This window comes from Coffea eugenioides, chromosome 11 (genome assembly GCF_003713205.1).
Source record: "Coffea eugenioides isolate CCC68of chromosome 11, Ceug_1.0, whole genome shotgun sequence".
NCBI lineage: Eukaryota > Viridiplantae > Streptophyta > Magnoliopsida > Gentianales > Rubiaceae > Coffea > Coffea eugenioides.
In genome coordinates, this window is record NC_040045.1 from 37,957,669 (window position 1) to 37,982,956 (window position 25,288).

Sequence of the window (25,288 nt, forward strand, 5' to 3'; positions counted from 1 at the left end):
GATGATCAAACATGTGATGGTGTCTTTTCATCTGTCCGATTTAATATCTTCTCTGTTAACCAAATGAAGTAATAACCACTAATGGAGAATAACTCATTCAGGGCCACCCTCTTTATTGCTGTTTACAGAACAAAATAAATAATGAGTCTCTGCAACTTTTGATAGTGTTGTCCAATCACATTATCTGGACATGCTAAATTTTGATTTTCTGGTCTTTGTAGCAAAACTCACTGTCCAATCCAAACTGGCAAAGAGATGTAGTGCAGAGGTCCATTCACCGAGTAAGAGAAGTGGGAAAAAATTAAGAGAAAATAAAGAAGGATGAGGCAGCGGCCAAAGTGTTTGGACAGCACATTATCTCAAATAAATCTGTTTGTATTGTAAGTTATTTGGGATTATTTGGGATATTTTTACTGTATCACTTTTTGTGATGTGATGTATGTGAAATAAAAAGATAATTGGGAAAATAAAAAGGTGTATTGGAAATTGTAATGATGATGTAAACAAATAAAACTAGGTAAATAATGCTCAATCCAAACAAACCTGCAGCGCTTGCATCATAAACACATTTTTCAATCCACCTTTTTATATTCTCATTCACCTTTTTATCTCACATACATACATCACATCACAAAAAGTGCTACAGTAATTATTTCAAATAATACCCTATATCCAAACAGATGTGCTAGCTTTTTTTTTCAGTAAATAAATGTAGAAGCTACAGATACAATCTTTTCTATCAGTAGTAGAATAATTATGTAAAACTAGAAATTGTGAAAAGCAAAATGAAATAAAATTTTAAGAAATTTATATCCTGGTACTTTTGATTCCAGAGATAAAGTAAAGAAAAACACAGCCTCAACAATTTCATATTTTTCATTTCATTTACGAAGTTTCTGAGTTTTTTTTTTTTTTCCTTGACAAACTAGACGATTCAAGTTGGAGCGAATTTTTTTTTTCAACATAGGAATATCCCAGCTTATACTAGACTAATCACCTTGCGGCTATGCACCCCGTCCCTGAGGACACACAATTGATAAAATGGGGCTCAAACACATGACCATCATATTTGTAACCACTAGCCTGCGATCATCTGAGCCAACCCCTGAGTGTTGGTACAGGCGAATTGTTCAACTAAAAATTCTACGGGCGCTAGCTTCACAAGTTAGCATTTTGTAATATTCTAAGGAACAAAAACAAGAAGAAGAAAAGCATATTCCACAGTCCTGACAGGGACAAGAATTTCTTTTTTTTTTTTCGGATTTTCTAACTAGTACGTTAGCATGGTAAACTCACATTTCACGTCTCTTTTTTTATTTACAATTTTTTTTGTTGTAATATTAATTTTTTAAAAAAAATTATACTTGGGCCCCAGAATTCAAATATTGTCAGTAGTATCTCTTCATCAATCTTTTAGTTCATTAATGAGCCTTTAATAAACAAAATTGACTTGGTATTAAGGTATGCAAATATGAAATTAAATTTTATCATGACATTATAGTTAGAATCTTTGATTTGAATGTACCCCTCGAAAGAGAAGAAAGACAGAGAGAAGACCAGGTTGGCAAGTGCCAACATCCACTCGTGCAAGAATGGACGTCGACCAAGTTTTTTTTCTGATTAATATAGTACAGTCCTTTTATCCATTAAAGAGGAACTTTCCTTTGTCAGGAACAGGGCAACTTCCAAACTGCATAATCTTGTTTAGTTTAAGAATTATATATTGCCTTAGCCAAAATAATTGACTTTTGTTTTTAAGTTTGGGTGTTCATTTGCCTGCTTATCTTTTATGTTATCTTTAAGGCTCAGACTGTAGATATTAAAATGGAGAGGGAAATTACTCACAAAAAATTCTATCATTTGAGTCTCTCAATATCGTTTATCAACTTTCATTTGATACCCAAAATTTGCACACTATGAGCAACAGTAGGGAAAAAAAAAAAGGGAGGAGGCAGATCTAGGATTGTTGTTTTTCGCAGAAAAATGTTTATATATTTTGTGAACATATTTTTCAATCATCTTTTTACCTCATATACGTCAGATCGTTGCGATATATTTTTCTACAAAACTCCTTAAAATAGCGATTCAAACGGGCTCTTACACGTCATTTTGTATACGCTCTCGTTCCAGCCAAAACATTCTGTAGTTTTTCCTTTTTTTTTCATTGAAAACATAATAGTAAAAGAAATTGTACCCGCATTAACCTGAAGACTTTTTAAAGTAATACATGCTTGCACCCAAAAACTTTTATCTCTTTAGAAAAAAAAATCTTATCACTTTAAGCTTGGATTAAGGGCAAAACTCCAAGTGTTGCAGAGACATGATTCAACTAAACCTACTGGGCTATTTCTTATACAAATGTCAGCTTCAACAATTCAGTTTTCAACAATTAAATGACCGTATTTTTTAGTTTATTTCTGATGCAAAAACAAAAAGCATATAATAATTGTGGCTGGATTATATTACTAGAATAATGAGATTTCCAACCATCTAGCATGGTCGAGCTCGTGGCTACATGTTTCTGCCGGCATTAATTAATCTTATAGTCTTTGTGCATTAATTAATCTATAGTCTTTGTGCATTAATTAATCTTATTAGTCTTTGTTCAAGAAAACGTTGCAGTACATGTGATAATATACTATACACCTAACAAGATAGATACCAAATGATTCTCTGTACATGATGAATCGTACAATTAATTAATATATTAGATGATTTTTTTATGTGGATTATGTAGTGTTTAATTGAAGTAGATCTATCTTTTTAGGCTAATGATGAAAGAAAAAAATTTATTAAAATGCTGGCACCCTCTATGGATGCCCCAAGATATGTATATCATACATATGTCTTGTGTCTTGGTTTTTAAGGACTATAGGCTGATGAAGTTAGGTCAAAAGATACGTTGTCTTGCATGGACAAATCAGAAGCTTGCTTATAGATACATATCAGTGATTGTCTGAAGCACTTATGTGGTTTTACTGATAAGTGCAATTCATTTACTTCGCTAATTAATTTCTCATGCAATTTGTTTACTTGGTTTGGTTACGGGCTACTTGTTAATCAATTTTTCGCTAATTCCATTTTGGGCTTACACCGAAAGGGCGTCTAAGCTTTACAAAAGAAAGGAAAAATAAAGATTTGAGAGTCAGAACTAAAACTCATAGTCGATGGATTATTGTTCCTGTCAATTAAATTAAGATGGATCTTAAAAATAATGAATTTTTTTTAAATGTATCTGGTCTTCACTAATATTCAAACCACTTCACATATTTTTGCCGGCACACCGCACACATAAACAATATTCCAAAGGCATTATTAATGGGATCACATAAAAGTACAAGTTTTCTAGTATCCATTCGTGCAAACAACAACTTAAATATACAACACTAAACCAACTTACTAAACCGATTTCAGTGGGATGGCTTTTTTCGAGCCGGAATGTTTGGATTGCTATTTTCTAAGAAAACATTTTAATTTTTTTCGAGAATATATTTTTTAATTATCTTTTTATTTTGTATACATCAAATCGTTACAGTAAATTTTATTACAAAAATTTCAAAAACAAAAACAATTCAAACGGGAATATTTTTCCATTACTCTCTCGATTTTAAATTTCTGAAATGAGTCTTTAATTAAGTTTGGCACCCTAAATCCTTATTCGAGTATTAATAAGTCGCAGGATTTCACGTCTCTTTAGTAGATTTCACATGTTAATTCAACAATTTTTTCTGCTTAATTAATCCTTCAGAAAATTATAGCAAAGAGTAAATTTGCATATATGTTAAAGCGTTTACATTGAGTTAGACTTTTCTAATTTTTTGGACCCAATTTGAATTTTGCTTTCTTGTGAAGAATATTCTCAATATTATTGTGGAATTTTTACCCATTTGTAGACCCGCGTGGTCCAATTCCAACCCTTCCTAGTCCTCTGGGGTCCATCAAGCATACCCGATTCCTGTACCTAAACTCAAGTTAGGCTTTAGGGTTACATGGAAGAAATGACAACGTTAAAAACGGGGTCCCCGTCCCCGTCCCCGGACCCCTGCACCTGCCCCATGGCCTCAGGTATTCAGTATGGAGTTAAATAGCCAGAACCTAATAATTATGTTCACATGCATGGCAGCTAGCTACTTTGATATTTGTCCCATTTTTGTCATCAATTGTTTCATGTGACTTTCATATTTAGATTTGAGAAAATTCTTGTTACCTTCGATTTGTAGAAGGTTTTGCATTAAAACTCTACACCAGGTGCACTAAAAAAAAGATAAAGAAGCTCATTTTGAGAAAAAAAGAACAAGCTCATAACAATGTTGTAGTAGGGTAGGTTGTGTAGTAAGAGTTACCCCAAAAAAAAAAAAAGCAATTTATTCTAAGTTCAATCACCTTACTTTTTCTTGTTAACTTTTTGTTTTAATATATAAAGGGGATTAACAGTAGTATTTTCTCACTTATCCTCTGAATGAATCGAACGCGTGATATCAGTTACATGTGAAAGGCCTTATCAAGTATATCACATTTCGTTATCCACTATTTTCAAGTTTTGAACCAACCACCGGTGCATTGATTTTGGGACCAATTTATCGAGTTCATTGCATGTAGCTAAAAGTAAAGAGCAAGGTTTCAGACGATGGTCCTAATGTCGCTGTTTTGATGTAGATTATAACGAGAAAAAAAATCCATCGCATGATTCTTGATGTTCGATATATTTCTTGATATTACATTAACCCCAAATAATGTTGCCATTTTCAAACCGTGTGGTCTGATGGTACATAAACTAGAGTGGACGGCAACCAAAAAAAAAAGAGAAATGAATAATTCTCATGGACCAAAAAAAAAATTACAGACAAAAAAAAAAAAAAAACCACATGTTTGGGCTGAAGTCTAGAATCACAAGAACAAGAACGCGCGTGGTGCCAAGATGATCGGTATAGCAAAGGTGATGAGGATTATTTGAATCAATGGAGACTTTATAGTTTTCTTTGATAAGTCAAGCTATGAGCTTATTCACTTTAGGTTCGTATTTTACTTGGAAAATGATTCTTGGAATTATTACGTGAAATTTTGAAAATTCAAACATGAATTTATAAGTTGATGGGCAACTTTCAAAGATAAAACTTTGCTTCATGATTTGAGTTGGTTTTTTTTTTTTTTCTGTCTTTCAAAAGTGTGCATGGTATATTTGGTGGATTAGGGCTAATTTTGGAGCTCGATTTAGAGTAATAGATGTGAGTTAACATTTTTTTGAGTGTATAAGTAGGAATAACAATAAATTGAACCGTGTTAATCTTTTAATAATTTTAGTATGTCGCTTGTCATTATTTTTAATACATCTTCAAAACCCAACTTAGCTGACTGAAATTTGGACGTCGTAATGTATTTTGATTCTTTTTTTCTTCATTTTTCCCACTTTTGCGTGTTGACTACAACTTAACGTTATCCTTCAAACGGGTAGAATATGTTAAATCACAGAATCAAAGAAGGTGATGTCCTTTAGAATATAAGCCGAGAGGGCTTAAAAACAAATAACTAATAAAAAGAGCAGTTCCTCATTAGCTGCTCTCTTTTGATGCAAGTAACAATTCCCAATTCCAATTTTTAAGTTTCAGTGCATAAGCAATAATTTTATAGCACAAACACAAACTTGTACATGCCTAGGCATCGTCACTATTGGAAATTTGGGCTTTAAATAAGTGAAATTAGTCAATGTCAAGCATTTTGCGACTATTGTAGACTAGTCAAACCATTTGCGTGTAAAAGTGTGTAAATTCAAATTATGTGCTCACATTTAGCAGATTAAGCTTTGTTTGGATTGCATTTTTTGGATTTTTTGTAGAAAAATTACTGTAGTGATTTGATATTTGTGAGATAAAAAGGTGATTGAAAAATATATCCATGAAAAACGTAGCAATTTTTCTTTGAAAAATTACAATCCAAACACACTAGGTTCAATTTTCGACGAGTTTTCTTTTTCATTTACTAAAGGTCAATTTTCCTTTACTTTTGAAAATGATGTTTATTGTGTATTAGCAAAGGGCAAACCATGGACTCTTTCAAAAATTCTTTCTTCTGTTTTTTTCCTCTCCCTTATTCGTAGACACAACCATAAGCTAATTGGTTTCTAGAGTGAAGTATTTAAGTTTTCTTGCCTTTTTTTCTTTAAAAAACCATAAAAGGGAAAAATAGCAATAAAAGTGTCAAAATGTAGTTCCTTCTCGTTTTTGAAAGAATTGTGATTAGGCGATTAGAAATCTTGAGACCAACAAGGATATAAATTTGTCCAGGAAATGTTTTATGAGTTTCTAACATGCATAAGTTGAATCTTGTGAGATTTTACCGGGCATTATGTAGTTTTGGTATGATACTAAATAACAATTAGGCACGCAAAGTTTATTGACAAAATAATTGCACATCAATGTACTCATACGCCCCTTAATTCTCAACATATTTCAAAAAGGAAAGTAATATTTGGTTAAATCTCTCATTACTTATAATTGTAAGTAGAAAAAGTAAAATTTTAAGTATGGATAATTAAAGATTTCTATCATGATAATGAAGCGTAACCTAGTTGGTAAGATATAAAGATAGGTCATGGATCCAAATAATTAAGAGAATAAGTAGAGAATCATTGTAAGATTCTTATCATGCCAAGAGTCAATGGAGTGTAAGCAATGAGCATGAAAAAGAATAATAACTTTTTTCAAATATTATTTTACTTATATCATAAACTCATTTTTTAATCGTTCTTTTATTATCGTTTCAATCACTTTTTTATTTCACATATATTACATCATAAAAAGTATTACAATAAATACTCCAAGTAAAATATATTTCAAAATAATCTCCTATCCAACCACACTCAAAGATTTCTTAGTAGTGAATTGTCATTTGGTGAGCTTTGATTAGCTTTCTAGAATACCGAACTTGACCATAGGGGTATGAATTCGGTACAATTTTGGAAATTCAATTATTTGAATTCGATTTTTTCGATTATTTTACTTGTAAAAATCTAAATTGCTTTCAATTTCTAATTGGAAATAATTGAATTCATTCAGTTACCAAATTGAATTTGGAAACAGTCATGAAATCTGTTATAATCGAATTGGATAATAATTTTCACATAATTAAATAGGAATCACTTGTGTAGTTGCATACACTTAGTCATTTAGTTACTTATAATTTACTAATGATGTATTGCATTACACTTACATTTATTCTTATTTTTTTATATAACCTAAATGTTTAATTTGCAAATAACTTGATTGCTTTCAACGGTGAATGCTAATACACTAATATATTGACATGCAATTCATATACATTCGCGTAGATTACTTAATGATACTGCATAGTTGTTTACATTTAAACGAGATTAGTGATTAGAGAATATAAATTCACATATTGTATATGTAATGTAAATTTAGATTATACTAATACTTGCAAGTTAAACATTACACATTCAAATATTTAATAATCCAAAACATGAATGATGAATCAATGACTAAATTCTAATTATTAATTATGTTTAATATTTAGTACTATACTTATACTTATTATCTAATTCTAATTATGTATAAATGGGTAAGTGTTATAGTTATGCATTATTGCATATTTGTATTATTATAACCATATAACAAAAACTAAAATAGTATATTTTATATCATTATATATTTTTATTACTATAGGTACATGATAATACTATATACTATCTATTATTAATAGCATTTACTTATATAATCTATTAATAGTCTATAGCATTTATCTATATAATATATAAATTTATAAACTAATTTGATATTCCAATGCCACAATACAGTATCCTATTTCGTTTTATCGAATTTAAATTCGAAATCGGTTATTATCATATTAATAATTTCATTATCTATTTCATATCACATTAAAATTCGGTAAATTTGATAAATACCATTTTTGTACCAAATCACCAAATAGCCGATTTCAAATTATCGAATTAAATTTGAAATCGGGTATGAATTATGTTCTTACCAAATTTGCTCACTCCTACTTGACCAAAAGAGGAACAAAATTTGCAGCGGTAAAAGGTAAGTATTAGTAATAATCATTTGATTCGATGCTACAGTTAATAGTGAATAAATCTAGTAAAAAAGAAGAGCTGTAAATAAATTAAATTAGCAGAGGGTGTCAGCGTGGAGAGACATCAGGATCGGGTGGATCTATCCGCAAGCACTAAAAATAGGAAAACAGAAGCAGGAAGCTGCCCCCAATGTGGGTTGTGGCCCCCACGCTTCACAATTGTCAGGGCCTAGGGGAATATATACACGTGTCATAAGCACGTGGGCTATGGGGCCTCCCTTCTTGGTCCGTTGGTACACAGAAAATCGTACTACCTTATCTTCCCAAATCGAAATGCCGCTGCGGAGTCTCTGGCAGATCATCGCTTAGGGGTAATGGTGACGGTGTTTTGAGTGTGTGTGCACTCTTTACGGTATTCGTTCAGTCTGTCCGTTGGGCCGCCTTTGGCTTCCTCCATGCTGCAAACATCATCTGCCCTGTATTCCACATAAATTTACACACAGCACACACAGTTATAGGCAATTTTTTTTTTCAATTTTTGTAATTGAAAAAAAAAGTCGAGTAATTTCAAATATCATCACCACTAGACCAAACAAATCCACAACAGGATTACGAATCGCTTACGGGTTTAGAGATCGCTTATTATAAATAGAGTCTTGACACCGATAACTACTAGGCAAAACAAATCCTCAAAATTATAAGTTGCTTATTTAGAAATTAATTATTTTTACATTCACAGCGAGATTCGAATACACAATTTTCCTAAAAATGTGATTTGTATTGAGCAATTGATTCAACGTGCATTGACTTACGTGCACTTTTATAATGCATCTGATTCAACATGCGTTGCTTGGATATGAATTTGACAATGAATTAGAATATTTTTATAGATTACTTTTTAATCCATTGTTTTAATCTTTTCAAATTTTTGTTGACATACAACACATCAAATCATTTTCAATCCAATCAAGGTAGATTTAAGAGCACAGACACGTTATAATGCTCATGAAGATTAATGATAGCTTGGGATGAGAGAAAAGTTTCTTAATTACAGATGATTGCATATGCCACGAGGGAAGAAAGATAATCCATAGATCACACACTACCGTCTTGGTCATTGTAAAACTCCATAATGAAAATTTATACAAAAGTTTCATATTCTTTTTGTAAAATAATTACTACGTATATTTCCTGTTTTTTTAACATGTTCATCAAATTTGAATCCGAATGATCGGAAAACAATAAAACATTTACGTCTAAACTAATTTTAGAATTTCTTTCCAAAATATATATATATAACAACTGTTGATACGAAATGAGGAATTTCAGGTTCAAGAACCCATCATTTGTGTTCAATGAAGTTACTCGAAAATCATTTAGAGTTCGCTTTTGTATTGCGTCAATTATATTAACAGCCTTTTCAAAAGCTGCAAAATTGTCTAATTATTACTTGCCTCAAGCTCAAAAAAAGGTTGAAATATTTGCTAAAGAAAGAAAAGCGCCCCGGACTAAGACCCGTTTAGGGTTACGATGCGTTTATAGGAAATTTACTTTTAAATATTAAAAATATTTTTAGAATATTTGATAACTAATTTTTCATAATTTAAGTGGTCCAGTTTTGATAAATAAAAAGTACTTTTATTAAAAATACTTATGTTAAAAATACTTTTTTATAAGCAATCGTAACACCAAATAGGGCCTAAATAATTACCCAAAAAGCTGTGCGCCAAGGGGAATTTAGGAATTTAACAAAAGAAAAAGAAGAGGGGAATTTGGAATATTTTATAAAGAAGCGAAAATGAAAGGATGGTAAAAAGAGCAGGGATAATTTTTTTTTAAAAATACGAATAAGTAAACATTTGTTTGGGTATCCTAATTATTCCAAATAATATTTTGCTTGCATCATAGATACATTTTCCAACCCACTTTTTTATATTTCCAACCACCTTTTTATCTCACATACATCACATCACAAAAAGTGCTACAGTAATTATTCCAAATAATATTTCAAATAATACACTATCCATTATAATTTGAGAGACTGAACCTTTCCGAAAGGATAAGGTTGACAGTAACGGCGTCAAATTTTGCCAGCCCACCGTTTTCTCGTTTTCGTACTAATGGCGGTTTACCGTTTTATTGGACGACGCCGCTGTGAGGTCCTGACGGGACGGCCACTGATGTTGACGGCAGGGTCATTGGTCAAATTGGTCTCCGTCATGTGGGGCAACTCTGACACGGCAAGTAAATATCACTACTAACTTGAAGAAAAATGAAAAACAATTTACACTAGAAGGAAAATATGAAAAATAAATCTGCTCGAATATAATAAAGAAAAAGGTGAAAAAAAAAACAGATTTTGGAACTAAGTGATTAGACATTTGGCAATGCAAATTTACCTTAATTCAAGAGTAAAGAATAAAAAAGCCAAATTTTGATAATTAAACAAAATTCTGGGTTTTTTGGACACAAAATTATTTTAGATATTATTTTACTTGTACCATAAACACATTTTTCAAATCATTTTTTATACTTTCAACTATTTTTTCATTTTATATATATCACATCATAAAAAAATATTATAATAATTATTTTAAATAATATCCTATCAAAATTTTAAAATGTTCTTGATAGGTTATAATGCCACAATAAGCAAATTATGACATCACGAATACTTTACTCAAAAAGAAAGAAAAGGATGTAAAAAAAGAAAAGAAAAGTTGATTACTTGGTCATTTGATTTGTGCCCGTAACCATGAAAAATTATACTAACTAGTTCGATTAAGTAATCTTTGTTAGTTTGAGATGACCATAATTGAAATTATCCACAAAAAGTTTGTGAGTTTTACTTTTGTTTGTAAGCATAATTTACATAAAAATTATTTACTTGCAACACAAATACATTTTTCGATTCCACATTTTTATTTCACATACATCATATTATAAAAATACTATAGTAATTATTCCAAATAATATTTTAAATAAACTCTTATCCAAACATTAGTTGTGTTCCTTCTTGTCATTGCTCGACTGATTTTCTTTCTTAAATTTTTTTTTTCGCTCATCTTTTTCTTTTGTTTCTTTTTCTTTTTCCTCTTGACATATGATGCAAACAGTGAAAGTGGAAATGTCTACACAACTCTACATCACAATCTTCAGCTATAGATTCATCCCGGACTTTGAAAAATATATATCAATGTGCATCTTGAGGTTGAGCATACCTGAATCTCAATTAGTCAAACATTTAACTAATGTGTTGAATAATGATCTCTTCCTTCAAAAAAAAGAAAAAGAAAAAGAATGACCTCTTGTTTTAGTTAATCATTTTCACTACAAAGATTGACCAATAATGATGAACATTTTAACACCATTTCGTTAAACTTAATCAACAAAATCAGAATATGACAACTCTTCAGGTCTCTTCCATTCACATTTGAGCAGACTTAAAGCTTCCATTTCCCTATTTGGACAGCCCTTTTTTACTGGAAAATTGTGTCGTTTTTCGTTATCACATTTTATTATTATTATTTTTTTCACATACATCAAATCGCTACAGTAATTTTTCTATAAAAAAATCATAGAAAATGCAATCCAAATACAGTCAAGTCTCATAATTTTTTTTCCTCCCAACAGTCTCATAAGTTTCATATCGAAAAGGTGGCAAGACTCTTTCTCTAGCCCTTAAATACATCAAAAGTTCCAATCCCTCAAGAATATCTACTGTTCATTATCCAATATCCTGAATTGAGATTAGATAAATGCCTTAAGGTTTCATTTTTTTTTAATAGTAGTACTAGTTTACTTCGTAATTCACTAAGTAAACCTGGGGCTGGTAGATGTTAATCCGTACATGGAAATTATCACTTCTGGAAAAGAATCTTCCTGTTATTTTATTTTGCACACGTTCCAAAAAAAAATTAAGAACTAGAGTACGTAGATTTTGCCATTGGAAATTCAGACAGAACATTGACAATTGGTGGGATAAGAGACAAGAGCGATGCTACCCAAAACTCATCACCGACTAGATCCAATTTAATTAATCCAGATTTTTAAAGATGTAATGATTCAGATTGAACTAAATTATTTCGTCAAGTGTTGCGGTACAATTTGGATCATAAGTTATTGAAAACCAAATTGACTCAAGTTTTGGCCACTCGTTAATCAGGTCTTTCGACCCTTCTAATTACATTGGACCAAAATTACCACTATGAATTTTGTTAGGAGGATTGGATCGGATGGTAAAATAAAATAATTGTAAGTAAGAAATCTTAAATTCAAATTTTTACACTTTTAAAAAGAAAAACCTGGATGTTGCATAGTGTAAAAGTGTTCTCTTTCAAATCAAAAGCCCGATCGAGTAAAATTTCACACACTTATGTTTTTTACTATACATTGATGTGAAAATAAAGAAGCACGATCGACTTGTATTACTATTGCAACTGTTTTCTAAGTTTACAGATACAGCGTTTAATTTGTTTCTAATGATTTTTTCAGCATAATGTTTGATATGAATCTTCTAGAAATTGGCCAATATCATCAATGGCAATGATGAGCCTTTTGAAGTTGATTTAGTTGGATAAGTTTGGTTGTTCTGATGCTTATTATAATTTGATCAATCTTCATTACAAAATTCTGATATTAATTTATGAATTAATACTCACTAAATTAGGGTCACAAACATTTATGGTGGAATCTATTTAATTTTTATCTGTCCATACAGATAAAACCCCTCTATGAGCAGAAAGCATCAAATTGTAGAGTTTATGTAAAGGTAATTATCAATGGTACCTAAAAGCAATTAAATAGTCAGGTAAAACATACCTACTTCTAAAAAACTCTTACAAGGCGAAATTTGAGGTACAAAACTAACTTCATTTAAGTCACAGATTGAGCGCAATTAATCTCAACTAATTCCGGTACACAAATTTAAGTAGGCAATCTTGTGTTTTATACCATCCCTGCTTATATTCCCATGCAGCAATTAATTCTTGCAATTCATAACACGTTACCATATTTGTCTTACCTAAAAGAAAAGGTAACAGCTGTGGTAATTATCCAAATCCCATTAATAGAACTCCCAAAATAGCCCGCTTTTTTAAGAGTAGAAACTAAAACTATGAAAATTTACCATTCCAAGTAGGCATATTCTCTTATTCTTTCTAGTCAAATAAGAAAAAATAAATAGATAAGCAAAACTTATATTAGTAGGCACAGATCAATATGAATATAAATAATTTACTACCTGTTTGGATTGCTATTTTTAGGAATTTTTATTAAAAAAAATGCACTGTAATAATTTGATATATGTGAAGTGAAAAGGTGATTGGAAAATGAGTTTGTGAAAAGATAAAATTTTTCTGCGAAAATTCACAATCCAAGACTTACCTCAATTTGAAGAAATTTCCCCCTGAATGCATTTAAAGACGCTGAACTCGGCTCTAAACATGCTAAGTTTGATCCTAAACTAATACTAATAATTCGCTAATATAACAAAAAAAGGGAATCGAATCCAATTCAGTACTACTCCGTCTGTTTGAAAATTATTTGAATTTTTTCCTATATTTATTATAGCATTTTTATGATGCAAGGTGTGTCGATGAAAAAATAGTTTAAAATATTGTTAAAAGAAGCAGTGAGAAGATAGAATTTCTTAAAAATATATAAAAGATGGCCTAGAATTTATTTATCCAAAAAAAAGAAAAGGAAAAAAAAAACTGGCCTAAATGGCTAAATTGCCAAGTCTATCTAAATACTAGCTAGTAAATATGGCTGTAAAAAAGTGAACCAATCCAGTGTAAGGATAAAATATATGTTTTGCAGGGCCTGTAAGTAAAAATCTTATCTGGTTTAGCCTGTTCCACTGTTGCGCTGGCTTCTTTGGTCCTTGCGCCCTTCTTCACGAGACGAGACCCCTCCCCTGTCTTTCTTTCTCTCTCACACACTCACACACTCATTTTTCATCTCTCCTCTATTCTTATTCGTAGTTCGTACCACTATTATTGTTAAGCCCCCAATCCCCTTCCAATATTTTTCCTCCTTTTCTCGTCCCATCTTCTCATGCTCAACTCAAACCCCAACTAAGAAATTCTGAAAATCCAAGCACTTCTCCCCCAATCCCCAATGCTCAGACCCTTCTTCTTTCCTCATACTCCTCACCCCCACAAATCTTGATACATACCAGAAAGAAACTTCTTCCGAACCCTTCTCATTTTTCATTTTTTTTTGTAGAAACAAAAAAAAAAGAAAAGAAGGGAAGATGAAAAGAAACCATCCAAAACTGCAGCAGTCAACAGCAGCAGCAGCACGAGTGCAAGTCCAGGAAAGCAGCTATTCAGGTGGGGGTGGAAGTTCAACGGGAAGTGGCAGCTGTTACAGTACCATGGCGAGTTGCGGCTCTGCAGGAGGAGGAAGCCAGAGCAAAGGGAAGATGTGGGTTGATGAGTCTGACCAGCAAGATGATGAGCTTTTGGCTGTTTTGGGCTATAAAGTCAAGGCATCAGATATGGCTGAAGTTGCACAAAAGATTGAGCAGCTTGAAGAGGTTTTTGGTAATGCCGAAAATGATAGTTTATCCCATCTGGTTTCCGAGACTGTTCATTATAATCCCTCAGATCTTTCGTCCTGGCTTGGATCTATGATTTCTGAACTCTACCCGGATATGTCTTCCATCCCTGATTCGTCTGCAATTTCCTCGTTGGATAATTGTAGCTCGAATAACACTACTAGCAATAGTGCACGTACCTTGCACAATTATCCCAATTCCAATCGGGTGATTTTTGACGACTCATCTTTCGATTCTGATCTCACCGCCATCCCTGGAAAGGCGGCGGTTTACCCACAAATCCAGCAATTGCCGTCCCCTGTTTCCGTTTCTCCTGGTTCTGTTCAGCCGCCGAGTAAGAGAATGAAGCCAAGTTCCCAAATGGGCGGTTGGGGGACTCCAAGCGAGTCCATCATCACGAATTCGAGAGCTGTTGCGTCAACAAGGCCAGTTGTTCTTGTTGATTCCCAAGAAAATGGGATTAGGCTTGTTCATGCTTTGATGGCCTGCGCTGAGGCTATTCAGCAAGAGAACATGAAATTAGCTGAAGCTTTGGTGAAACATATTGGATTCTTGGCAGTTTCTCAAGCAGGGGCAATGAGAAAAGTGGCAACTTATTTTGCTGAAGCATTGGCAAGGAGGATTTATAGATTGTATCCAACCAGCCCTCATGATTCTGCCTTTACTGATTTGCTGCAAATGCATTTTTATGAGACTTGTCCTTACATAAAATTTGCCCATTTCACAGCAAATCAGGCGATCTTGGAGGCTTTTGCTAACAAAAATCGGGTACATGTGATCGATTTTAGTATGAAACAAGGTATGCAATGGCCTGCGTTGTTACAGGCTTTGGCCTTGAGGCCAGGTGGTCCTCCTAGTTTTAGGCTAACTGGGATTGGACCGCCTTCACATGATAATACTGATCATTTGCAAGAAGTCGGGTGGAAATTAGCCCAATTAGCTGATTGCATTAAAGTTGAATTTGAGTTCAGAGGCTTCGTTGCTAACTCCCTTGCTGATCTTGACGCATCCATGTTTGATATTCGCGAAGGAGAAACAGTTGCAGTGAATTCCATCTTTGAATTGCATCAGCTTTTATCTAGGCCAGGGGCTATTGAAAAAGTCTTGTCAGCTGTGAAAGAATTGAAGCCTGAAATCTTAACCGTGGTCGAGCAAGAAGCTAATCATAATGGACCGGTTTTCTTGGACCGGTTCACCGAGTCATTGCATTATTACTCGACCCTTTTCGACTCGTTGGAGGGTTGCGGCAGTGGCGGCGGCGGCCGCAGCGGCGGTAACGGAGGTGTTGATGGTGGTTCTAGTAGTGGCGGCGGTGTGGCTGTGAGTGATCAAGATAAGGTGATGTCTGAGGTGTATTTAGGGAGGCAGATCTGTAATGTGGTGGCTTGTGAGGGGGTGGACCGGGTTGAGAGGCATGAGACATTGGCTCAATGGCGAACCAGGTTCGGTTCGGCCGGTTTCGAGGCGGTTCATTTGGGTTCCAATGCCTTTAAGCAAGCTAGTATGTTATTGGCTTTGTTTGCTGGTGGGAATGGGTATAGAGTGGAGGAAAACAATGGGTGTTTGATGTTGGGATGGCATACAAGGCCTCTAATTGCAACCTCGGCTTGGAAACTCAGTTAACCGACCGAGTTAAACTTGACTCGGTCAGTGAGTTATGGGTTTGCAGGGGGGGACTAGCTCAGTTTTGGGCCTTTTGGTCTACCAAACCATTGTAAGAGTGGTCTCTGCTTAGCTGGGTACCTTAGTGAGGTGAGACCCACCGCTCCCTAGTGTGTCTCCCTTTGTTTTTTGTTTTTTTTTTTTTGAATTATTCAATTTTCTTTTTACTTTATCCATCTGTTTTAGGTTTTTAATTTTAATTTTTTTAGGGTTTTTTTTTTTTTTGTTAATTTGGGGTGGAATCATGTAACTTTCCGGGGGTGAATCTCAAAAGGGTCAATGTGTAGTTATATATAGCTTTGCTTAATAAAAAGATAGGGGACTTCTTTTTCTTTTCTTTCTTTCTGGATACTTGATTGTGGGCGTGATGTAAATGACAGAATGGCATATTTGTGGAATTGTGTGTTTGTGCTGGTTTATCAAAAAGCTTGTTTGATTGGAACTTTTTGGTTTTCATGGACCATCAAAGCATTTGAGAGCTCACTTTTGTCAAAGAATGTCTATAATTTGCACATGGCTTGGCAACTTACTTTCGAGCCCTAATCATTCTCATAAGAATCTGAAATTTGTTGAACTCAAGGGCTTGTTGCAGCTGCTGTTGAGTCATGAGTGTTGACTTCATTGTGTCGATTATTTTTCATTTTCTTTACAAGAATTTAACATGCACCACCCTCTCAAGTCTCAACTAGAACTCGATTAATTAATATGCCAAACTTGTTTGGATTGCTATTTTTTTTCTCAATAAATTTTTATATGTTTGACGAATGCATTTCTCAATTACGTTTTTATTTTATATATATCAAATTAAATTATTACAGTACATTTCAAAAAATAGCAATCCAACGGGCTTATAGAAAACATCAAAAAGTGCCACAAATTCAGTGAGTTATCATGATGACTAGCACAATTAATACTCTTATTAATCTCGAGTATTTTAGCAACAATCATTTGCAATCGTCTTTGACGACTCAAGACAACTAGGTGATTAGCATGTACTACAACAAGTGCTTAAATGGTAGTTTGGCTTGTAAGCAATACTAAACGATTTGACTAATTAATAGCATGACAACTCCTTCTTGAAATCCTATTCCTTTTGTGTGCCTTTTAAGAGAGTTGGGAGCTTTAAATTACGTTAGTTCAAGATGCAAGTAAAGGTAGGCTTGGGAGACAATCGAACTCATAAAATAAACTTAAAAGGTCATAAGGGGAGTGCTATGGGAAAAACGAGAGAATTTTTACTGCAAGTTATATGTTTTTTTGATGAATTCGAAGAATAGAATAAGTGATCAGCAGCTAGCAATGTTTAACAATATCGAGGGACTGGCCTGCTAAGAAATTTACAATTGAATTCCTCGCAGATCGGCATCAATTAGTATTATGATTAATGAACAAGATTATTTAGGGAACAAGATTAGTACAGGTCATACGACTTTTAATAACATTTTCGCCACGTTAGCAGGATGATTAAGGATCGTTAATACCTACATGATTGTAACATTTACTCTATTAAATATAAGAGTACCTGTCATTATCATTTTCAAGCAACTTGAAAAATTTCTATTATGAGATTCTCTTCTGGATCCTAACAAAAAATTTGCCGGCCATTTGATTACAATAGACGTTAATAATGGATGCTTCATTAATTTTTTTTTTTTAAAGTATACAATTGATTTGAGTCCCATTTAGATGCTCTTAACATTGAGAATGACCCTTCCCTAAATTCAATGTTTGGGGCGGGGCTTCTTTCCCTGAGGTTTTCTAATTGAAAATCAGAAAATAAAGAAAAATTTTGGGCAATTTTCCAAATGTCGAAATGTGATTGACCAATAATTGAACTTCTCTTGAAAGAGAAGCTGCTACCAGTTGCAAGATGGTTTTATACGTACATTTCTCACACGGGTTGCTATTCTTGATTGGAATATGGTTAAAATTCGTTAAATAGATTGAAATTTCAAGACCTTATATTCTGCAATTAGATGCAACATGAATTCTGAATTGACTGCTAATATTTTTCCCAATTCACCAAACAAACTAGATATGAGTATGGTGAGTAGATGGAAATGAATTAAATGGCTTTACAAATTTGAAAGTTTTTTTTTTTTTCAATTTATTGGTCACATGAAGTCAACTACATGAACCCTATTTTGAGGGGATAAAAAATTGCTAAAAAGAACCCTATTAAAAAGTGAACCCAAAAATTGATTTGTTTGAGTTTTTTTTTTTTTGGAAAAATGAAAAAAAAAGAAGACAAATCTCATATTTGGACTCCACGAATATACTTTTGGTTAGTTTTGCCCCCCAAAATAAGAAAAAAAAAATAGCATCACTTTCTAAAATTCAATCTAAGCCTCACTATTTACACACCACAAAAATAATTTGTACTTTCTTGCTGAAATGAGGATGCTTGTACAATTTCATTTAATATTCTCGGAGAAAAAGAAAGAAACGAAGAGAGGAAGAAAGAGATGAAAATGTACACATTTAAGTCCTTGTAATAATTACCTCTTATTCGTTAGTCTAATTCAGTAGTGATTTCTGCTTTACCTCTCCCGCTTTTTTAGACATTTCCTCACGCCTTAACTTCTTTTAGCTAGGACCTAATAAAGTACAATTTAAGATGTAGAAAGTGGTCAATGCACTTTTTCTTAATTCTAATTGAAAAGAAACCTTTTCTAGGTAGTGTTCTAAAAGTGACTTAGCACTCGTGGAATATAATGGGATTAGTATGAGAAAAACAGTGGGGGAAGGGAAGAAAAAAAATGCTTTTGAAGGCTTTTGTTGTATGATCACTATACTTGCAGTCCATTGGCTCTGAGCCACATAACAAACCTGGGAGGGAAAGTTATTACTTTAGTGTTTGATTTGCTATGTCAATCTTTTCCTATGACATATAAAGTAATTAACTCCAACTCAACCAACTATATATAAAACTCTTAACCAGAAAGATGTATGCATACATAAGTAATTTTAAGCAGTTAATTATCTTCACGACATATAGTTATTGCAAGATTACTCTTATCTGAGTAGCTCGTATTGAAAAAAAAAAGATTTATTGATAATGCATAGCATCCACATGCAGTAATTTTTGCGATAGATAATATAAAAATAAAAAATCGAAGGCATGCTTTTGTTCTTAATGTTTGGACAAGGTTATTATCCAGAAAAGAACTAATAGTATTGCTTATAAGGAAGAACAATATAAATCAGTCGGGGGCTCGAGAGGTGGTGGTTTACCTTATAGCTTATGCTAGCTGTTCGAATCCGTCTATCTCCAACTCGTGAACTTAGCCGATACAAAACTATAAAGATATATATATATATATATATATATATATATATATATATATAATAAAGAATTGATTTCAATATAACTAGTATATAGTATTACTATATTAGCTTAAATTGATAGTATAACACAGAAATCAGAATTTCAAAGATGCCAAGGTTTGTAACAAGTTGTCAAAATGTTGATTGAAGCTTTGGTCATTGAGGAAGGCTGGTCTAGATTATTTTAAAGATGATAATGAAGGTTGGTCAAAATGAAAGGGAGGTGTGCAGTGGTGGGCTAGAGACAACCATGACTGCAAGTTGCCTTAGATCATATATATGGTAGTTGAGATACAGAGGTTAGTATTATTTTAAGGTGATGTCCCTAGATGAAATGTACACAAGCAATATAAAACTAAAGGGGATAGAAGTTGAAAAACTACATGTTCATATTGTATGATTGAACCATTTAGCTGGTTAGCATCTTTGTTGCATTAGCATTCCTTTTAGCTGGGAAGCATGTTGTTGCATTAGTATTGGGTCTTTTCCTTTATCTTTCCCCTTTTTTTTCCCATTTAAACCTGCAAGATATGAGGAAAATTTTGCACTATCCATGTGAAAATCCACAAAGAGTGGAATTAAAATTTGTTTCCCAACTGATAGTTAGAGTTGTCAGTTAGGCCTTGAGAGGTGAGTTAGTATTGGGAACTCAAACCTGCCAGAGTACACAGAGTCATGCTCAACTTGCAAGATTTCAAATTGGTCATGTCCATTTTCTGTCTTGAGATCATCATCATGATAATTGGATTCTTATCTTCATTCCAAGAAACCCCTAGGAAGACACCTAGGACTTCATGCAATTTTCTTGATTATGTACTCAACAACATTATCCAGTTTCTCCATGTCTTTTTCTTGATGGCTTCGCAATGGAGGCTGAGAGTTAAAATTACGCCAAGATCATCCTCAACTCTTGACCGTTCAAAAAGGAAAGGGATAATTGCAGAAACCTCCCTTGGAGTTTTTAACAATTTCATTCAGCTCCTCGAAGTTTTAAAAATTACGCATACCTCCCTTCTCATTTGAAATGATAATATTGCCCTTAAATATTTTAATGAGATTCCCTCATTTTGTATGCTTATACTTAGACTGATTTTTAAAATATTATTTTTCATTATTTTTCTTCTTATTTCTTTCTTTCTTTTTTTTTTAAAAAAATTTTTTGCCAATAAAACTATAGAACTACTACTATTACTTCTAGTTTCTATTGTAACCAAATGTCGAACTATTGATTTTTTTATGAATTAATTTTATATGCAATCCAATGTTTTTACTGATATTTGTTTTCTATTTTTTTGGTATTAAAATTAACAATAAATCAAAAAGAAATGGTCCAAAATCACTACTAAATTATGATAATTCCACTACTCAAAAAATTCATAAACTCTAAATGAATTATTTTAACATTTTCTTTCATATTATAAATCTAAATCTATAATAAAATACCATCAAAAGTATCCTATCATAATGGTAAAAATTATTATTATAGTTGTTTATCAAATAGTAGGTATGGATATGAAAATTTGGCACTTTTTCCTTATAGTTATACTAGACAATTTTATAATTGTATAGGGAAGTAAATTAGAACTTATTACACAAGGGCATTTTTGGATATTCATTTAAAAATTTGACCAAGTCAATATTATTTTAAGGTTCTGTTATTAAAACTATCAAATCAAGGGAGGTAGGTGTAATTTTTCAAATCTCAGGGGAGGTCAGTGGAATTGTTAGAAACCTCAGGGGAGGTTTCTGAAATTATTCCAAAAGGAAAAGAAAAGAAAAAAGATTGCAGTGAAAGAGGAAAAACGTTGAAAAAAAAATGAAAATATCATTTTATAAAACTGAAAGAATCTCAAATACACTAGCAACATATCCAAAAAAAAGATTAATAGAAATGGCCAAAAACAAATGCACTGAATCTTCAACAACCAGTAAATAAACAAAAGTACAAATGGAAGCAAAAGTGCAATCTAATCCACGCATATTGAACAATAAAACTTTACATGTATATATCCATTGTAGCGATTACAAATACATCTGCAATTATATGCGCAATGATGCACAAGAAAATATGCGCATATATATACACAGTAAACTTGCAATATTTAATTTCGAGTTGGCCCTTTAAATAGACTTTTAGGTTTCTTGTTGGGACCCCCCTCCCCCCCCCGGGGCCAAAAGAAAAAAGAAAATATAAACGTCCCTTTTTAATAAATTGTTGGAGGATCACATCATAAACCATTTCAAATCCCACATGGCTTTTGTGTTTTGAGCCCCAAAGGCTCTTCTTTTCCTACCTCACAGATTTGACAGACAAATAAAAGTGGACTTCTTGAGAATTTGGTTGCGAAGATGCCATGTCAAACTAAAATTCTTCCAACTTTATCGTTCATAGCGTCTACGAATGAGTAAATGAAGATGTGGGAATTGAACAGAGTCAATTACTTTGTAAACTGTAGACAGTTCTTGTTGAGACGGCCCGCCATCTTCCTGTAATCTTCCTTTCATCTTCAAGACCCCGTCATTGATTTTTCTTTTCCCCTTTGGTGTGCAAAACCTATAAGGTTGCCACAGAGATAGTTGAACAAGTTATTGCAAGGAAAATACTTTTTTATTTGGCTGATTTTAGCATTGTTAGAGCCCTTGTTTTTATTCGATGCGAAACTAATAAATAAACTACCATGATTACATTGGACAATCAAGAAGCATTGGAGGTGACAAAATGAATGAAAATTGAGAGGGAATGATTGTTGTATGGAAGCATTTGCTCTTCAAGATGTTAATCCTCTCCGAATCTTTTTTGGTTAAAATCATACTGCAATTCTTTCCAAACATATCTCTGTTGTGGGCTTTACAAAATGGCCAAACCTCCCCGAGGGGGGGGGGGTTGTGTGTTTATCTGTGCTAACAGAAGTACCATTTTCCCAAGACATCAAAGCTGAAAACTGCTGCAGTCTTTCAAGACCTTGCTGTATACGAGTAATTATTATTAGGACATGCATTATTCAATTTTGCATGGATTGCATAAAAATAAGAGGTGGGCGGTGCCACAACGGAGGGAGGGGGGAATGGGTTTTGGTGGCTGGTCATTGTCAACACCGCTCGTGGGGTACTAATAGTTGGGCTTGTCGGGTGGCACTTTAAAAGTGACTTTCAGTCATGATATGCAATTTTCTGAGTTTTTGGGCAAATTCCCACTATAAAAACTTTATACTTCTCCACCACAAAATGTTCCCAACTCCCCACTTTTTCTTTTTTTTTCATCTTCCTCTTTTTCTGGCATGATACAGAAACCAGCTCACTACATTTGATAATGGTGATCGTAGAATCTTAAAGGATTGCTGTTTGGTCAATAACTCAGAATCGACTATATATGAATGAATCAGAGTGTCTACAACCACGAAGGCGTGGTTTAATTAGTGGTACGAAAGCTGGTCATAAAGATGAAGTCGTGACTGATGACATAAAATTTATCCAAAAGTTTATGGAAAGATTCGTTGCTAGATCCTCGATCTAGAAGTTCTGTTCTTTCTTACCCCAAAATCACAAAAAAGACCTCAATTGTGGAATGGTACTTTATTAAGTGCAACCTCCATTATTACTTACCTAAATAGCCTGAAAAAACCAAGAAGAAAGGCAAATATATTGACTTTCCTACGTTTGAGGTTTTGAATCACAGGCTAGGCTAAGAAGGTAAAAAGTTTGTGGCCACTTGTGTCATCCAAAATCACATGAATATACTTCCATATACAGGCTCCAGAATAGATTGATATACTTTTTTTTTTTTTTTGGGTGTAATCTTTTGACACTGTTCATTACCAACGTGTGTTTGGAACAATTGACATTATATGAACTTGTAACATGAATTCGATGATGTATCCCATTAAATTGACCATGGATTTTCTTTCGCCATGCGAGGCTTGCTTTATTTGTAGACATAACTGGTCATTAGCACACCAAGAATGAACTTGTCCTATTTAAAAGGACCAGTGTAGGCACTTTGCACGCATGAAAGATTTGATTGTTCAAACTTCAAAATAGGGTCGAAAGATGTACTAAATTATTTAATACTTGAATCGAATTTGATTTAGCAAGAGCTTATTCGAATTTAATTCATCAATTAGTCAAATAAAGTTTAAAAATATTTTATATTTGATAACTTTCTATCTCGATAAAAAAATTTATTCAAATTCTGTTCAACAAATAAATAAACAAAGTTTGAACAAAATTTCAAGTTTGTTAAAATGATCAAATAAGGCTCAACACTAGAACGTTGGATTTGATTATATACTCATTTACACACCCTACTTCAAAGTGAACAGTGACGCAAGATAACCAACTGCTTTAGTGGTTGGCTATCAGGGAGAGATTTAAAACTCACCTTAAATATAGGTCAAGGGATCGAATTTTTTTGCCTACATTCTTGTCCAGGATTTTTTAAAAATTTTATTGCACCCATCTGATCCGTGCTCGGCAAAGGAAAAAAAAATAACATTGACGCAAGATACGTGGAAACGAGGGAAGATTTGGATTGGAAACCAACATGAAGATTTTTCCAGAGAACCAAAGGCCAGGAACAAATGAGCTACATCAACCACGGAACCGTGGTTGACCAAAGTCGCCAAGTTTAAGTTCCAAAACCAGTAAAAATTTCTAGCACAAATTTCAAAGTTTCAACTTTCCAACATTAATTCCAAGTCATGGTCAATACATCCTAATCCATTGTTGACCCAAAAAATCTCAAAATTTGATGCGCACGGGTTGTCTGCCCATTTTTTCAGAGTTGTTTTTCGTTCTTCTGTGTACGAAACATTCCCGCAAATTTACTCAAAAATTGTCCCATGTGTTAAGAAAGTTGCACAATAATCATATTAGATAAATATCACAATACAGCAAGGAAATTAAGTCCAAAGAATTATGTGCTGGATCCCTACTCTCTCTTTTTTTTCTTTTGCTTCGGAAAATGATTTTTTGCAGGGAAAGGTTCCTAAGTAGCTTATACAACTTTTTTTCTTTTTTTTTTTTGGTTTTCTGTTACCTTAATTTCTTTTAAGTCTAGTATATTTCCATCCAAGAATTTAATGGGATGAAACTCCTCCATTAGATGAATACATCCAAGTTGAATATTAGTCCAGGTACTGCGGAATATGTCTGGTGATGCATGTATTGGGGAATCTAATGCAGGGACCCGTCCATAGGCAGCCCAACAAGCAAGTGGGAGAATTTGACGTTTCTTTGACGTTTCGGTCCATCAGGTAAAAAATCCAAAAAGAAAAGGAAACAGCAGAAGAATGAGACTAACCGAAGAAGCCAATGAAAGAGAAGCCCAAAATGGGAGAGGTTAGGAGAGCTTCTTAACATGGGCTAGTGGAAAGCACACCCAATTTAAAAAATGTGGATTAAACTTTCGTGTCATTAAAAAAAAATGGTAGAAGTTAATACTTCCAAAAAAAGAAAGAATTATTGGAAGTAATTTGTTTTTTAAAATAAGTTATGAAGTTACTAAAATTGTTATTTTTGGTGGTTATATAGTGGGTTTCTTACCAATTTGAGGGTAAGGATGGAATAACATAAAGTGAAAAAAAAATGTTAATACCAAAATCCACCTTCATGCTTTGTACAGGTGTGAAACACCCAATCACCTAGCTTCATGTCGAATTCTAGTATGCCGCCAAGCCAACTTTAGTGAAAGAA

At 33.2% G+C, this 25,288-nt stretch overlaps 1 protein-coding gene across 1 annotated transcript; it reads left to right on the plus strand.

Annotated features, from left to right (window-relative positions):
• The first annotated feature begins 13,968 nt into the window (after positions 1-13,968).
• Positions 13,969-16,668, plus strand: LOC113752886 (DELLA protein GAI1-like). Its single transcript, XM_027296926.1, has one exon. The coding sequence runs from the start codon at positions 14,303-14,305 to the stop codon at positions 16,229-16,231; it is 1,929 nt and encodes a 642-aa protein (XP_027152727.1). The 5' UTR covers positions 13,969-14,302; the 3' UTR covers positions 16,232-16,668.
• The last annotated feature ends 8,620 nt before the right edge of the window (positions 16,669-25,288 follow it).